The sequence below is a fragment of the Tupaia chinensis genome, unplaced genomic scaffold, assembly GCF_000334495.1.
Source record: "Tupaia chinensis unplaced genomic scaffold, TupChi_1.0 Scaffold138098_1, whole genome shotgun sequence".
NCBI lineage: Eukaryota > Metazoa > Chordata > Mammalia > Scandentia > Tupaiidae > Tupaia > Tupaia belangeri.
In genome coordinates this window covers 117,933-135,198 of record NW_006197997.1, presented here as the reverse complement: position 1 = coordinate 135,198, position 17,266 = coordinate 117,933, and the positions used below count along the sequence as shown (strand labels likewise).

The following is a 17,266-nucleotide window of genomic DNA, read 5'->3' as shown; positions in this document are numbered from 1 at the left end:
CCTCTGTGCTGATGGGAGCAGCTTGCTTTTCTCACTAATTGCTGAAAACTCGCTCCAGTTTTATCGTTTTTCCTTCAGGCGATTGTGATGACCGCATAGTCCTTTCAAGTCTTTTTTTTTTTAAAGAATTATTTTATTTAACTTTATTTGTTTCTAAGTTTTGACCAGAGAGGGACAGAGTGAGAGAGAGAGAAAGAGTGAGAAAGCAAGCTACCAGGTCCGGGACTCAAACCATGGTCAGCCATGTGGGGGTCCAGCACCCTTCTCCACCACGCCACCTGCCGGCCCCAGTCCTTTCAAGTCTCAGGATGATAGTGGTACTCATCATTGATAGAGCCAGGCAGAAGAACCCTGGGTTCACTGAGCAAAGAAAGAGCACGAAGATGCTTCTTTGACTGGGTATGAGAAGTACTGAGGAAACTGGTCATAGTTGGCAGTTACTGGGTGTTTCAGGGACTGTACCCAGTACAGATGTGCTTCCTGAGGACCACAGAATGGCCTTCAGCCTTCAAAATTTGGATAGTTATTTTTAATTTTTTTTATTTTATTGCCATAGGGTGTATGCACTTGCCGAAGAGACAGAGACAGAAGGACAGAAAGCAAGAAATCACCCCCCGGAGAGGACGGCCACGCTATAATCTGTAATTCCTTCTCCTCCATTCTCTCAGGATTTTGGGCACACACACATACACATGTGCCCAGCGTGAGTTTCAAGCTGCTGGGTCCTGAGTTTCAAGTGTGGGACTCGAACCTCGGCCAACCATGTGGTCCAGCGCCTTAGCCACTACGCCACCTGCTGGCCCTGCTGGTTATTCGTCTTTAATGTCAGGGCACAAAAACCTTCATACTGAGCTGGCGTCTCCCTCCCTGTCACGGGAGAGTCCCCTGCGCTGGTTCTCACGAGACACTCTTCTCATCAGAAATAACTTGGAGAGAACTTCCAGCCAGTCAGTTACGTTTAGGAAGTGAAACATCAGTGGTTGTCTTTGCAGCGGAGGTTCCTAGTGTAAATGCCAAAGGTTTGGAAAAGTTCCACAGGATTTATTTAGTGCTTAATTCTGCGTTTTCCACGGTGAGCTCACCCGCAGATCCCATGGCTCTGACCGTATTTAGAATCCCCTGGGGAAACTGCTTTGTTTCCATCCCCGGGTCTCCTGTTTTGACACCTGTTAAAACTCCCAGCTAATGAAGGGATACTTCAAGGAAGAAAATACCTCTTTTTTTTTTTTTTTTTTTTCTGAAAGTTGAATTTTTCACTAGTAATCTGGGAGCTCCTTGGGTCTAACTGAGCATGGCTTCTCAATGTTGTGGCTCAGGAAAGTGGAGGTGATGTCTACCTCACACTCAGAGCGTACTTTTTTTTCTTTTTGTTTATTTTGATTTGATCAAAGAGGTATATAAAATTGAGAGAGAAGGGGGGAAGTGAGAGCAAGCCTCCAGGACTGGGACTCGAACCATGGGTGGCCACATGGGAGTCCAGCACCCTTAACCACCTCGCTACCTGCCGTCTCCTAGGCTGACTTTACCATTGGCCATGTAAGCATACTTGCCCCGTGCCTGGCTTTTAAATGATGCTGATATACATCTTTGGTCCCTTGCTTCCATCCTAACTTGTTTCTTTTCTTTTTCTTTCTTTTTTTAATCCGTAGGTTTATATTTTTAAAGCTGACCGAAGATCAGGCACCTTAATTAAGATTTTTCAGGCATCAGGTAAAAAGGTGAGATTCTTGGTATAAGTGACTGTTCGTTCGTTTGAGGGCTTTCGTCAGGTGGGAGTCGGTTCTTTTAGAAAATTGGTGTGAAACCCCCTCCCAGGCCCTGTATTTATATGGTGGTTCTCTCTGCATATCTTTCCCTTCTCATGAGTGTGTGTGACCTGTAGATTCGCAGGATTCATGCTCATTTTATTTTTTTAAAGAGTGCTCTGTTCAACTTTATTATTATTGTGGTTATTTTTAGATTTGACCAGAGAGAGACAGAGGGGAAGTGCGAAAGCAAGCCACCAAGTCTAGGACTTGAACCGTGGTTGGCCATGTGGGAGTCCAGTGCCTTAGCCTCCCTGCCATCTGCTGTCCCCAGATTCATGCTGACTTTGGGAGACATCGTGGAGCACCATGTGCTCATGCATGGCCAAGTGACAGCACAGTTTGCAAAGGCTGTCCATCATCCAGACACTGTGATCAGAATGACTCCGTGCCCTGCCTCTGCCTTTCTCACCCCGCTCTGTCCATAATCTTAATCCATTGTCCTGCGTTTTTGTCTAAAATCGAGCTGGTTACAGAGTCCTTTGATTAGTAAGGAAGACTGTCCCTGGGCTCATTAGCTGCATACTCCTCAGTGTGGTTACATCAGCAGGGGTGTCGGGCTGAGGCCCAGGCTGGCCCCTCTGAGGGACACACGTTTAGCCAGGGAGGTGTGGGGGCAGTTTGGAAGAGACCGTAGTGTGCTAAAAAAAAAAAAAGCACAGGACACGTGGGACATCAGAGGGAGACCCCAGAGGTTGGAAATGGTCAGGAGGCGATATTTTTCGGAGCACTGCTCTGAGGCAGCAGAGAACAGTCGGGCCATCCTGAGCTGCTTCCGCAGGCCCCGGTTCAGTTCCCGCTGGGAGTTCTGCTCTGCACCAGCCTGGGTCCTTGGCCTTGGTGAGCCGTAGTCTACGTTTTAAAACTCCCACTCATCAGTAGACCTTTTTTGCAGTGTGAGTGACCTTAACATGTGTACTTAATGTACAGTCATGGACCTTTTTGAATAAAAACTGCTTCTGGGACCAGCAGTTAGCATAATGGCTATGTCGCTAGACTCCCACGTAGTTGACTGCGGTTCGTGTCCTGGACCCGGTGGCTTAAAACTCAGGCCGGGTGCATGTGCGTGCATGCCCAAGATCCCAGGAAGAGAATGGAGGAGAAGGGATTGTGGCATGGCCATTGCCCCTGGGGGGGTGATTTCTCGCTTTCTATCTCTCTGTCTCTCTCTCTGTCTGGCGAGCGCACGCACCCTATAGCAAAAACCTCTCCAAAAAGAGAAAAACAAACAAAAAAAAACACTTCCAAGCTCAGTTTTGCATTTTCCCTCAGAACTGCTCTCTGCTTTCCCCTGAGCACCAGGCTGTCCCGTGTTATTTTAACATTTCCAGCTCTCCAGAGCAACAACACCAGAAAATGGCTGTGAGCGATTCTGCAGAAAGGGTTTCTCCAAGTACTCTTGCAGGAGAACAGAAAGCGCTCCAAGCCCTTCGTGAGAAAACATTGCCCAAGAGCAAGCAGGGCACGAGTGCCTCTAAGCCTAATGTGTTAGAACAAGGAATGATGGGGGTCTGTTGTGGAGACAGACCCCCCCTCCCCCATTCACATGCACCTGGGTCTGGGAGCCTAAAATTACAGGACTCTGAGGTGGGTCGTGAGGCCTCACCAGACCTTCAGCCCATTCTCTGGGCATCTTTGCGTTCGGCGGTCTCTGTCTCCTGACCCGCTTCCTCCTCCCTCTCCACTCCTGCCGCCTGTGCCCAGGACAGGCCCTGTTAATGCCAGTTGTCCTGGTGTAATTACCAATCTGCACTTGTGCCCTCTCCTTAAAAAAAAAAAATTAAGGGAACCAGCAGTTAGCGTAATGGCTATGTCGCTGGACTCCCACGTAGTCGACTGCGGTTCGTGTCCCGGACCCGGTGGCTTAAAACTCACGCCGGGCACATGTGCGTGCGTGCCCAAGATCCCGGGAGGAGAATGGAGAAGAAGGGATTGCAGCGTGACCATCCCCCCTGGGGGGTGACTTCTCTCTTTCTGTCTCTATGTCTCTCTCTGTCTGGCGAGCGCATGCGCCCTACAGTGAAAATCTCTCCAAAAAAAAAAAAAATTAATTGACTAAGTTGATTATTATTACTTTTAAGTTTGACGAGAGACAAATAAAAAGGGAAGGTGAGAAGGCAAGCCTCCAGGTCCAGCACCCCAAACACCATGCCACCTGCTGGCCTCACCCTGTCCTTGAAAACCTCCCCATTCAGATGATTTCCATGGCCACCCTCCCCAGGGCCAGGTTGGTCAGGTTCTGGGGGTTAAATGTGAAACTGGGTGATGTATGGAAGACCAGGCAAACCTTCACGATCCCACTTGTCCCAGCTTCCCGAGGGCTTCATGCTGTCAGGTTCCAGGACGGACGCGCCTGTCTGCTGGAATACCCGTATTATGACAAGCTAGGTCAGGCTCCCCTGAGGGAGGAGCAGACGGGCCCAGGGTTTGTACATCTCAGCTCCAGAGTCTGTGGTTTTTCTTCTCTTGAGGGGTCTTCTCCACCCTCATCCTTACACCTTTCTGTGGTTGGTCTCATGGCCTCACATTCTCGTGCCGGGGTCTCCCGCTAGCTTTACTTCATTTTTGTCATTCTGATTTTTATTTTTTTACATTTTTTTTTTTCCTTTTTAAAAGAACCATTTTATTTAACTTTATTTTCCTTTGTATTTTCTTTTTAATTTGACCCAAGAGTGACAGAGTGAGAAAGATTGAGAGAGAGAGACAGACAGAGGGAAAATGAGAAAGCAAGCCACTGGGTCTGGGACTCGAACTGCTGTCGGCCACGTGGGAGTCCAGAACCCTCCAACCACCATGCCATCTGCCGACCCCGTTATCATCCTGAGTCTGAAATGGGCCAGTATCTCTCTTTATACATCGTATTCTGCTTTAAGCCAGAAGAAATGGGACGTTTTTGTCTCTGACTTCTCCATTGTCTTCTCTAGGGAGAGGACATGACCTCAGGCTTTCAAAGGTCGCCTTTCTCTTAACCCCGTGTCCTGAGCCACACACACACACACACAGAGGAGGCTCCTAACTCAGCAAGCCGTAGGTTCACTTCCGCTTTCATCTGGCCAGAATTCGGTCAGAGAGCCCTGTACCCTCGCTTCCCATAAGAAAACACACAAAACCCCCGAACTGGTTCTGACCTGTATTGGTTGACGTCCCTCACATGTCAGCACACGTGTGAAATTACCCATAAGCGTGCAATTTGGGTGTTGTTATAATAACACAGACACACCTTCCCGTTCCCAGGCGGGGGGAGGTCTGATGGAGGGATGCCCACCCCACAGCGTGTTATTGCCACATGGACGTCTGATTGAATCAACTGAGTAGGTGAAGCGGCTGCATTTCAGAAGTGAGAGAGGGAACTCCACAGAAGGGGATTTCTGATTTAGCCCTGATGAAGGTGCCAAGTTAAATAGCTGGTTGGAACAAAACGAATCGTTCCCTTGGGAGTTAGCCAGAGGGAGCAGCCGGCGGCTTCGGCTTCGTCCTTCAGGGCTGTGGTTGCGTCTTTCTGGTTTCTTTTACCAAAGCCCGGATGGAGAGGTTGGCAGGGCCTGGGTTAGAGTCTGGCAATTTGGTTTCTGTCCCCCAGCTCAAACCTTCCCAAGCCTTTCTCCCTGGAGCAGGGGTGGTGGCTGCGGAGGGGAGGTCTGAGTGGAGGTGACCTGACACGAGGAAGGGGAGGGATTTCTGAGCGGCCACTACAAAGCCTGCTTGTGCCAGTGTTAGCTGCAGGAAATAGATGGAGGGCCCTCCACCTCCCTCAAACGCCCCCGGGTCAGCTGCCCGCAAGTTCCAACAGCGAAAGAACATGTTGGTTCATGTCAATAAAACCAGAGCCTTTGATGTGAAAACTTTTATTTTTAAAAGGCTAGCATTTTAAATTTTTATTTATTTATTTATTTTAGTAAAGGTTGCAGACTGAGCCTTTGGAAAAGATAACACCTACATAAATTTTTGTTTCACCTGTACAGTGTTTATATTTCTTTCTTTCTTTTTTTAATTCCCAGAGGGCTTATGTAGGAGGAAGACAGGGAAACAGAAAGCATGCCCCAACGGGACATGGTCACAGCACAGTCCCCTTTCCCCCGTTTCCTGGTTTTGTCAGGATTTTGGGCACCTGTGTCTGGTGTGTTTTTAAAGCCCGCAGGGCTGGGATTTGAGCTTAGTTGGCATGTGGGATCCGGTTTACTCTCCACAGTGCTTAACCGTACTGTTACGGGGCAACCTGGTTTATTATGTTTTAGTATGAATAAGTGGTTAGTATGTTAAAAATGGGCACTTTAAATACAATGTTAGGTTTTTGTGTTTCTCTTTTTTTTTTTTTTTTTTTTTTTTGAGAGGTTTTCACTATAGGGCGCGTGCGCTCGCCAGACAGACAAGAGAGAGACATAGAGACAGAAAGCGAGAAATCACCCCCCAGGGGGGATGGTCACGCCGCAATCCTTTCTCCTCCATTCTCCTCTTGGGATCTTGGGCATGCACGCACACACGCCCGGCGTGAGTTTTAAGCCACCGGGTCCAGGACGCGAACCGCGGTCGACTACGTGGGAGTCCAGCAACATAGCCATTACTCTAACTGCTGGTTCCCGGTTTTTGTGTCTCTTGAAAACTGAGGAAATTGGCCTTTACTAGGCTAACCTCTGTCAGTGGTAGTCAGCTGCAGTGGGGCAGGAGCTGCTCTTTTAACTGGGCCTGCAGACTCTAGTTAGCTGCAGTTTCCACCCGTCCCTATTGTTCCGTAGACACCAAAGTCGACATCCCTTGCCACCCGTAAATACACTTGCAGTGTTACTTTTTTCTTACACCTGTGGTTTCATCTGCCAAGATCCCACTGATATTTGGGTTTGAGAGCCCGCCTTACAATAATAGGTCCTTTATTATGCTTGGATTATAGAAGAGCGAGTGTCATCAGCCCTGTTCCTCCTCAATCGAGCAGTCTTAGGAACTGTACCTTTTTCTGTCACTTCGCCTTGTACCCTCCTAACAAATCTGAGATATAGACGGGACTGGATGAGGTTGACCGAGTTCCCCATGTGAACTCATTTTCCTATCTGCCTTCTGTGTTGACATTTCATTTTCCTATGCGATTGCTTGGTCTTGTAAATGTCCGAAATATGGGTCATTGTTACTATGGTCGTAATCTGTATTTGCATCCTCCGCTTGCCCTAAAAACATAGTACCCCATTTTTTGAGATCAGTCTATTTATCACCCCCTTAACGGGGCTCCAGGAAAGTGGAATGGGAGCCAGTTGCTTCGGTCTGACGCTGCTGGGGCTCTGCCTCGGTGCAGGCCAGGGCAGCCGGGCCTTTCTCTGTTTGCCCCGATATGTCTCACGGGGCTGCCGGACTGCTGCAGCCTCTGAGGGGCTGGAGAGCAAGGTTTCTAAGCCCAGGGGCTGGAGGAAAGTGAGGGCCTCCTTGCTGAGGGCAGACACTGAACGCTTTGTCGCAACTCGACTTGGTTTGCAGATGGGTTCTTACTTCGGCTCCTCCTTATGCGCAGTTGACCTGAACGGGGACGGCCTCTCTGACCTGCTGGTGGGGGCCCCCATGTTTTCCGAGATCCGGGATGAAGGGCAGGTCACCGTCTACATCAACAGAGGAAATGTAAGTACAAGGTGAGGTCGTCTGGGGTTGGGGTGTGCGGGAGAGACATTGGTCCAGCCCATGGTGACTGAGCACCCCTCTGGGTACAGTGGACCCCGTTACCCAGGGCAGGTAAGAAGACAGGATTCCTGCCTTGACAAAGCTTAATGGTGCATTAATGGAAACTTGGAAACTTAATGCACGATTAAAAAAAAATAATTTTATTCATCATCATTATTATTTTTATTTGACCAGAGAGGCGGGAGTTGGGGGAGTGAGAAAGCAAGCCACCAGGTCCGGGACTTGAACTACAGTTGGCTATGTGTGAGCGTCTAGCACGCCTCAACCACCATGCCGGCCCCACTTCTGTACAGTTTAAATTGCAAATGCGCAGGGCCTGGGGAGAATCTTGATGACTGTCTCTGAGTGCTTACCATGAGTTAGGGCCTGCTGTTGCTTGGTGAATGATTTCAATGCAGTGTGCACACGAACTCAGTGGGCTCCATTTTTCAGGTAAACAAGTGGTGGGGCCAGGATTTAAACTCACGCCGGGCGCGTGTGCGTGCGTGCCCAAGATCCCGAGAGGGGAAGGGAGGAGAAGGGATTGCAGCCTGGCCATCCCCCCGGGGGGTGATTTCTCGCTTTCTGTCTCTCTCTGTCTCTCTGTCTCTCTCTGTCTGTCTGGCGAGCGCATGCGCCCTATAGCAAAAACCTCTCAAAAAACCCCAAAACCATCAGATTGTGTTGCAATGCTCTGATATTCGTGTGTGAGTAATTTGAGGGGAGACCAGGTACCCTTGGGGGGTTTTTACTGCCACCATCTCCCTCGCTCTCCGTTGGTTAGTGTTTTCTCAGGAAAGTCATGTGTGAACCCCAGGTAATAATAGTAGGGACAGACGGATGTATGCTCCCACCCCCACCCCAGCCCCTACCCCTTGGCAAGAGCTTACTGGGTGTCTGGATTTTTTATTTTATTTTATTTTTTTGAGAGGTTTTCGCTATAGGGCATTTGCACTCACCAGACAGAGAGAGACATAGAGACAGAAAACGAGAAATCACCCCCCACGGGGGATGGCCACGCCACAATCCCTTCTCCTCCATTCTCCTCTCGGGATCTTGGGCATGCATGCACACGCGCCCTGCGTGAGTTTTAAGCCACCGGGTCCGGGACGTGAACCGCGGTCGATTATGTGGGAGTCCAGCGACATAGCCATTACGCTAACTGCTGGTTCCCTGGGTGTCTGGATTTGTTATACTTCAATCAAAGTTACTAATATGAGGGGGACTTCAAAAAAATAATAGAAAACGTTTACTTTGCTGCAAGAAGTTTTGAAATTTGCGTGAAGCTTTTTTGTAATACACTTTCCTGTGAACTTTTTGAAGGCCCCTTGTACATACGCCTTGCACAAAAGCTTAGAAACTTAAACGCAAAGGCACAAGAGAAAGGAAAAAAAAACAAAACAAAACATATACCCAGGGCCAGCAGATGCTGTAATGGTTACGTCGCTGGACTCCTGTGTAGTTGACCACAGTTCGAGTCCCAGACCTGGCAGCTTAAAACTCACGCCGGGTACATGTGCAGGCGTGCCCAAAATCCCAAGAGGAGACTGGAGAAGAAGGGATTGCGTTGTAGCTATCCTCCCTGCGGGGAGGGGGGTGAGTTCTTGTTTTCTGTCTCTCTAGTGAGCGCATGTACCCTATAGCAACCAAATCTCTCTCTCTCTCTCTCTCTCTCAAAAAACAAAATAGAAAAAGAAAAATATATACCCTTCTAAAACAACTTTGGGGGAAGGCTGTCATGGCGTTGGGAACATTGGGGATACTGTGGGGACAGTTCAGTAGGTAGGATGGCTTGTTTAGAGGGTTTTAGGACAAGAGGGAGGTGTAGTCACTGCAACGTGACAGTCCCTCCCTCTACCACGGGTCTCAGGCCATTCGAGGCCTTCCTGCTGCCAGGTGAAAGGGGCACGTTTTGCTGCCAGGAGAGAGCAGTTGGGGTCCCTGTGACTCTGCCCAGGTGTTTCCTGCGGGCGGAGGGTGCTCTAGAAGGGCAGTGGCCGAGCCCTGGTTTTCTTACTGTGTGGTTGGGTCATCTACTTTTTGTTTTCTTTTCCCTTTTCCCCTCATCCTGTTTCTCAGGGAGCCCTGGAGGAGCAGCTGGCGTTGGCCGGGGATGGTGCCTATAACGCACACTTCGGGGAGAGCATCGCCAGCCTGGGGGACCTGGATGATGACGGGTTCCCAGGTGAGTGGCCTGTCCCCCGTTGTCATCCTCTGTAGGTGTGGCAGCATGCTCCACATTGGTTCTTTCCTGGTGACACATTCCAGAATCTATACTGTTCCTCTCTAAAGGGCCTTCATGTGCTAAGGAGATGGGCCAGCTCTGGAGCTGTTCTCTGGGCAGACACCTGGGGTGAACTCTCAGTCCCCTGGTTGTCCCAGTGTGTAGTCTTCTCATCGGCCCAGCATGCTTTGCTGCATGTTGGCTGTGGAAGGAAGGAAGCCTCAGGGCCAGTCCATCCTGGGCTGCTTATGCTGGGAGACGTGAACAGCTTCCTCCTGCCACAGACTCTTCTTGTGTCTGAGCTTCTGATGCTCCATGACGCTCTGCCATGCAGTTGGGGAAACACATGAGGGAAGGATTAGACATTGTCTAGTTGACTTGAAAATCGACTTTCGAGGACATGTGTGTTGGGAGGGGTGGAGGGTGTGCACCTACTGTCTAGTTCTGTTCGGTCAGCACGGTCCTGCCCAGTCCGTCGGCTTCTCTCTCTGGTCTCCTAATACTCTGTCCTCAGTGGGTGCTCATACACAGACAGCTGGACTTGGGAGGGCTACATCACCGGACATGTGGCTGGGGCAGGCTTGCTTCAGGTGAGGCAGGAAGGGTCCTTGGCTACCTCGTACCCCGTCACACACAGAAAGCTTCATTCAGAGAAAGAGGGAGGACTTCTGTGTGTTCAAGCATGCCCCTCACCCTCCACTTCACTTCCGTGGGAACGTGACTTTCGTTAGAAGCAAAGGGGGAAAAAGTAAGGAAGATCTAGGCTTTGTTCTGGGAGTTTTCAATCTGCGAGAGTAAGGTTGATTTTTGTTTGTTTATTTTTTTTGGCTACTCTATACATTTTCTTTACCAGGAATAGCATTGACTTTCTCAGTTATGAAATACATCATCTGTGGAATTGTCCTCTCTCACAGACAGAAATTAGGGTGGATAGTTATTTGCTTCTCTCTTCCTGGTGGGTGAATGCTTTTTCTTATGAGAATGGTAGAATGTTCTCTGGAACTAAATTCTTCTCAGCTTCTAAAATGTTCTCTTTCTTTCTTTCTTTCTTTCTTTTTTTTTTTTCCTGCTGCCAAATGTAATGCTCGAACAATCAATAAGCAAGATTTTCTGGTGCCCACGGACTCAGATACCATAGCCAGCTTTAGAGAAGCTGTACTTACATTATTCTACATGGCTTTTCTAACCCGTAGCTGTTTTTCTCCCTTCAGATGTGGCCATTGGTGCCCCTAAGGAAGATGACTTCGCAGGAGCCGTCTACATCTATCACGGTGATGCGGGGGGGATAGTCCCCCAATATTCCATGGTAATTGGTGTGAGAGTGTGTGCTCATGCGTTCATTCACTCAACAGACATGTGTAGAACCTTCATTCTACACCACACCCTCAGGTACAGAGGAAAACAACATGGTTCTTGCCTTCAGCCTTCCCGCCCTTTAGGGAGAGACACACAATTGCTTACTACATACTAAAAAGTATCCACAGAACCCCAAGTTGGCTCACATTCGAGGATGCACTCTGTTTCAAAAGATAATATCCAAATTCTTACCCAGAGTTAGAGCTATTGATTTAAGAAGAGGAAATTTCTCTTTTTGGTTATTCATTTGTTCACTGCGCTAGACCAAAAGGATGTGTTTCAAAATATAATCTAGAGAGACAGTGGCCCATGGAAGAGGGGCCCGGAAGTTACCGTATTAAGTATTGTCATCAAAACTGGGAGCTGGTCAAAGCTCCGGCCTGGCGCCCCAGACTTGGGAACGTGGAAGTGGTGAGTTCTGGTGAGTTCTGCTGTATCAGCTTGGTATTCAGTCTTGCTGAGGACATCAAGTCCAGCCTGTGAGAGAAAGGGAAGTCATGTTCTTGACAGAAGCATTGTCATGACATCCGTGAGTGTCTTCGTGAAGAGTGGCACTTGCTCCTGTCTTTCTCCCACTGTGTCAGTGACAGACGAGGACAGCACACATCTAAGAAACGTCCAATCAGGAAACACTGATTTCTTGAACACTTACTAAGTGCTGTCTGCTTCCTTCCTACTTAAGTGTCTATGCACACATATATATGTGTGTGTGCATATACATGTATATGCCACACACATTTATATATGCATATACACATTTATATTTCAATTTTAAGAGATGGTATGCAAATTTAAATTTAATTGTGCATTCACAATTGTTCTTTTTGCAGCAGATAGAAGTTAGCTACTTAAGAATTGAGGGCTTGTTCACTGCCCATCTTCAGGCTCGTTCTTTGCTGGCTTCCCGCTCAGCTCAGTGACCCCCTGTATGAGCCAGATGCTCAGGAGGTGCTGGTGAGAGGGGAGGTCATTTCTCAAGTGCCCGCTCTCCCTGACCTTCCCTGTAGTCCTCAAAGCAGCCATGTGAGATGGGTATGTTAGTATCCACCGTTGACCCCTGAGGGGGCTGTTATTTAACTTGTCCAGGGTCGTAAGGGGCAGTATGGCCACTGAGCTTGGCTGGTCTGACTCTTGGAACTTGGACCATAATCACTCTTCTCAATGCTGCATTGGAGAACAGAAGGCCCTAGGGTGCTCAGTGGGAAAACTTACAAATATGGGGACTTATTTTGCCATGAAGCATACGTACTCCAAGGGGCATTTATCTACAGGGACCATCTTCTTTTCATCAGAAACAAGTAACAGTGAGTGGGACCAGCAGATGGAGTAATGGTTACGTCGTTAGACTCCCATGTGGTTGACCACAGTTCGAGTCCTACACATGGTGGCTTAAAACTCATGCCGGGCACATATGCGGGGATGCTCAGAATTCTGAGAGGAGAATGGAGAAGGGATTGCGGCGCGGCCATCCTCCCTGGAGGGTGATTTCTTGCTTTCTGTCTCTCCAGCAAGCTCACATGTCCTATAGCAAAAATCTCTCTAAAACAAAAAGAAACAACAACAAAAACAAACAACAGTGGAAGCAATACTCTCTTAGGTGATTCAGCTGCCTTGGCAGGGGAGAGATGACTTTGGACCGATTTGGGGCCACATCCCTGTCACGAGAACTGTCCTGGTGTGGGTCAGCGATACCATTCCTGGTGGGACAAGGTGAAAGTCGTCCAAGGAGTCGTATCCTTGGGCAGCAGTCAGGGTCACTGTCCCCGCCATCCTCTGGGAAGCTTGTTTCTGGACCTGGGAGCTAATCACATGGAGGGGGCAACCCCTGTGGGAGACCTTGCTTCCCCTCCTCCCAGAGCCCGGGTGTTTTGTTTTGTTGCTGGGTGGAATCCCTGCAGGAGCCCCAGTATACACGTTGTGGTTAGCATGGAGTATCTTTGGTGGGAAGCAGTGATCAGCAGCTGCTTTTGCTAGCACGCATGCTAGCTCGTTGACTGACAGAAGTGGTTTTGGCTTCTTTAAAAAAGAAGAAAAAGTAAAGAAACAACTATGATTATACTTTTTCCGAGCTGCTGACATGTATATGATAAGGTCAGTGATTTAAAAGGACAAAAAAAAAAAAAACCCATTAAGGACAGATTCTCCCAGGCCCGGGCCCTGGACAGAGTGGGCATTGTGTGGGTGAACTAGAGGAAGAAATCCGAAAAAAAAAAAAAAAAGAATCTCTTTTCTTTGGCCCAGATTGGTATTATTTCTGCTGGATCAATCGTGAGATCAGGGCCTAAACTTCTTCCACGTGACTCTTTAACTCATTCCTTGTTCTCTAGTTTTCCATCGAAAGTGTTGATTTTAAGATCCTCCTATGCTTTTCCCAACTGGAGAGCCCACTGGGCATGCCATGGCGCCCTCGTTCTCCTCCTCCTCCTGTGAAGGACACTGCTCAGAAACCTGGTCAGCGGAGGGTTTGCAAAGCTCCTGGTTTTCATTTAGGATTATTAGCACCGAGCAGACTTATCTTCCTGGCTTTACAGCATAATGGTCTACAGATGTTGGTGGGATAACTTAAACCCACATTGCCACCCCCAAATGGACCACCCCTTCACACACTCCCCCTTGCCCCAGCCACAGCAGAGCTTAGAAACGCAAGAGCAAGCCGCTGCTAGTGCTCTCGGACTTCAGAGTGGAGAGGGTGCTTCAGCATGTGGCACATACATGTTTAGACAGAGCCGTGGGAGGTGGGATGTGAGGCTCTGCCTATTCCCATGAAGCCTCGTTTCCTGCAGTGCTCTGCTTTGTACTTTGTTGCTTTCACACTTCCTGTTGGGTGGCTTAGCTGAGGATGGCAGGCAGTCCTCTCGGATTGTTTCTAGAAGGGCCGATTGCAGCCTCGCTGCTGGGAGGCAGGGATGGCCTTTGGGCATCTCCTTCTGGCGGTCCTATGGACACTCCCCCTCTCCGCACTCAGGGCTCCTCTGCAGGACTCTGGGAGGAGAAAGAGAAGGAGAGAAAGCCAAAGTGACACCAGTTCTGATACGGATTTTGCTGTAAGACACGCAAACACCGCGCCTGAGCTGAAACAAAGCATTTCTCTTGTCCTCCAGTGTGGACTCAGGAAGTCAGCCTCCCAGAGGAAACTGAGCAGATAAAGGGAAGGAGAAGCAGGTTGGATCCCAGGAGAGGGGACTTTTCTGATTCAGGAAGTTGATTCTGCTTGTGAGGAACTGCGCCACGTGAGCGCTGACGCACAGTTGCCACTGTGGTGAAGGCTGTGCACCACAGATGTTCTTGACCCAGAGCTGTGTGTGTAAGCGTGTGTCAGACTTCGTGACAAAGTGGGTAGAGACGCTCGTGTGTCCGTGGTGGAGGAGCTGGAAACTTACTGGTCAGCTGGGGGCTGTCTTTCAGGGAGGAGTTTCAGCTGATTTTGGGGGGGCTATCTAGATTTTCTAGAATGTTCAGGACCATGGAGTTCTAGGTTTACTAGGTGAAACTGCTGACCCTCGTCTGTGAAGCTCAGCAGTCTGCAGAGCTTCTGGTTGGTGGGATGGAAGGATGGTTTCCACACAGCTCTTTCCAGCCAGACAAGTGAATTACCTGTTTGTCTGGAGCAGGACTCTTAAATGTGTGTCTCTGCGGAGGGTTAAACGTTTAGTACATATTGGAGTAGAGAAATAAGAGGCACACAGGAATTTTAGCCAGCTATACCCGTGTGAAAACAAGATACTGGGTCATTGGAAAGGTCACGATGTATTTTCTTCTTTTTTTTTTTTTGGAGAGATTTTCACTATAGGGCGTGTGTGCTCGCCAGACAGACAGACAGAGACATAGAGACAGAAAGCGAGAAATCACCCCCCAGGGGGGATGGTCACACCGCAATCCCTTCTCCTCCATTCTCCTCTCGGGATCTTGGGCACGTACGCACATGTGCCCGGCGTGAGTTTTAAGCCACCGGGTCCGGGACACGAACTGCGGTCAACTACGTGGGAGTCCAGCGATATAGCCATTACGCTAACTGCTGGTTCCCAATGTATTTTTGTATCGAGAAACATAGAATACATCATGACTTTCCCTCAATCCAGTAGAACCTTTGATAGAAATGAAGGTAATTCAACTTTATCTGTTTTGAACTTCAACGTGTCTAAAAATGATCATATCAGTCTACATAGATTCTTGTTGTTGTTGGCACTGAACTTAAAACACGTTTAAAATGATCAAATTTGGCCAAGGCAACGATACTGAAGGAGTGTGTGTTCTTCAGCCGCCTGCTACAGACCCCCTGATCAAGTTAGGACTACATTTTCTCCTCAACCATGTCAAGACAGAGTGACCTAGAGAAGCTGGAATACAGTCGTCGCAGGTTCGTATTTGTGACGGGGCCTTTCCGGTGACTCCATTTCCCTGTGGTCTGTTTCAGAAACTGTCTGGGCAGAAGATAAATCCAGTTCTGCGGATGTTTGGTCAGTCCATATCGGGAGGCATTGATATGGATGGGAACCGCTATCCTGGTAAGCGGGTTTGCTGTCAAGGCACAGGAGATAGAATTGTGTGAAGCAGGGTCGTTTCCAGGACGGTTAGTGGGGGTGACATCCACTTAGGATTAGGACGACTCACACGATAGAATGGGGAGCTTTGCCTGCTGTTGTAGTTGAAGGTGAAAATAAGGTTCAAGTTGATCTTTGGGCTTAAAATGATCTCTTAGGTTGTCAGGAAAGTCAGGGCATATTTTTCTGTGCAAAAATGCGTCAAGACTTTCCTGATGGAACCAGCAGTTAGCGTAATGGCTATGTCACTGGACTCCCACGTAGTCGATCATGGTTCACGTCCCGGACCCGGTGGCTTAAACTCATGCCGGGCGTGTGTGCGTGCGTGCCCAAGATCCCGAGAGGAGAATGGAGGAGAAGGGATTGCGGCGTGGCCATCCCCTCTGGGAGGTGATTTCTCGCTTTCTGTCTCTCTGTCTCTCTCTGTTTGTCTGCGAGCGCACGCGCCCTATAGCAAAAACCTCTCCCAAAAAAAAAAAAAAAGATTTTCCTGACAACCCAATACTCTGAAGGATTAATGCACTGTGGGTGTGTGGATTTTTACAGTGATTTCTGTGGCAACAATTCTTTCTATTGAAGAACAAAGCACTGTCCACATTTAAAAGTATATAGAGGGGACCAGCAGTTGGCATAATGGCTATGTCGCTGGACTCCCATGTAGTCGACCATGGTTCGAGTCCCGGACCCAGTGGCTTAAGCTCATGCTGTCCGTATGTGCGTGCATGCCCAAGATCTCGAGGAGAGAATGGAGGAGAAAGGATTGTGGTGTGGCCACCCCCCTGGGGGGGTGATTTCTCGTTTTCTGTCTCTCTGTCTCTTTTTCTGGTGAGTGCATGCGCCCTATAGCAAAGACCTCTCCAAAAACAAAACAAAATAAAACCTCATATGTTCCTTGATATTTAACCATATTCAGAAACCCCTCACTCTTCAGAGGGAAGGGGAGAGACACTTTCCCCACTCCGGTCTGTTACCCCTGAAAGAACTATTGAGAGAAAGATTTAGAGGGAGGAGAAAGCTGTGTCTTTCTGACAGACAAAACCGACCTTCCCCATTCAAGGCTGGCTGGCTTGTCTTCAGGGTTAGCTAATTCCCTGGGGTGGTTGAGGGCTAATGGGATAAAGCTGTGTGGTTCAGGGACCAGCAGTTGGCGTAATGGCTATGTCGCTGGACTCCCATATAGTCGACCGCGGGTTAAGTTCTGGGCCCGGTGGCTTAAACTCCTGGCGGGTCAGTGCTGAAGCTTTTGTCCCAGCACAGACCTTCACCGGCCTTTCTAAGTTTGAGGAAGCAGTTCTCTTCATTCTAGGAAATTCATGGCCATCCATGAATAGCACATCATGTGAGTTTTTCCCTTTAATACATGCAACATGCTTCCACATGCAATGCACGTCTGACAGTGACTGCCACAGTTAGTCGTAGGCAGGACACTGAGCTTCCCTTAGAAAGGGGGAGGGACCAGCAGTTGGCATAATGGTTATGTCCCTGCACTCCCATGTAGTCGACCGCAGTTCCAGTCCTGGACCTAAATTCAAGCCGGGCATGCGCGCGTGCATGTCCAAGATCCCGAGAGGAGAATGGAGGAGAAGGGATTGCAGTGTGGCCATCCCCCCAGGGGGGTGATTTCTCGCTTTCTGTCTCTCTGTCTCTCTCTGTCTCTCTGGTGAGCGCACGCGCCCTATAGCAAAAAAACCTCTCCAAAAAAA

General features: G+C 48.9%; 1 protein-coding gene across 1 annotated transcript in view; it reads left to right on the top strand.

Annotated features, from left to right (window-relative positions):
• LOC102492922 (integrin alpha-9) overlaps nucleotides 1-17,266 on the top strand; it is a 198,560-nt gene that overhangs the window by 73,048 nt on the left and 108,246 nt on the right. The window contains exons 8-12 of the mRNA XM_027776804.1: nucleotides 1,650-1,718; nucleotides 7,266-7,403; nucleotides 9,522-9,627; nucleotides 10,878-10,972; nucleotides 15,437-15,527. Of these exons, the coding sequence (XP_027632605.1) occupies nucleotides 1,650-1,718; nucleotides 7,266-7,403; nucleotides 9,522-9,627; nucleotides 10,878-10,972; nucleotides 15,437-15,527 (499 nt within the window). The remainder of the gene's footprint in view (nucleotides 1-1,649; nucleotides 1,719-7,265; nucleotides 7,404-9,521; nucleotides 9,628-10,877; nucleotides 10,973-15,436; nucleotides 15,528-17,266) is intronic.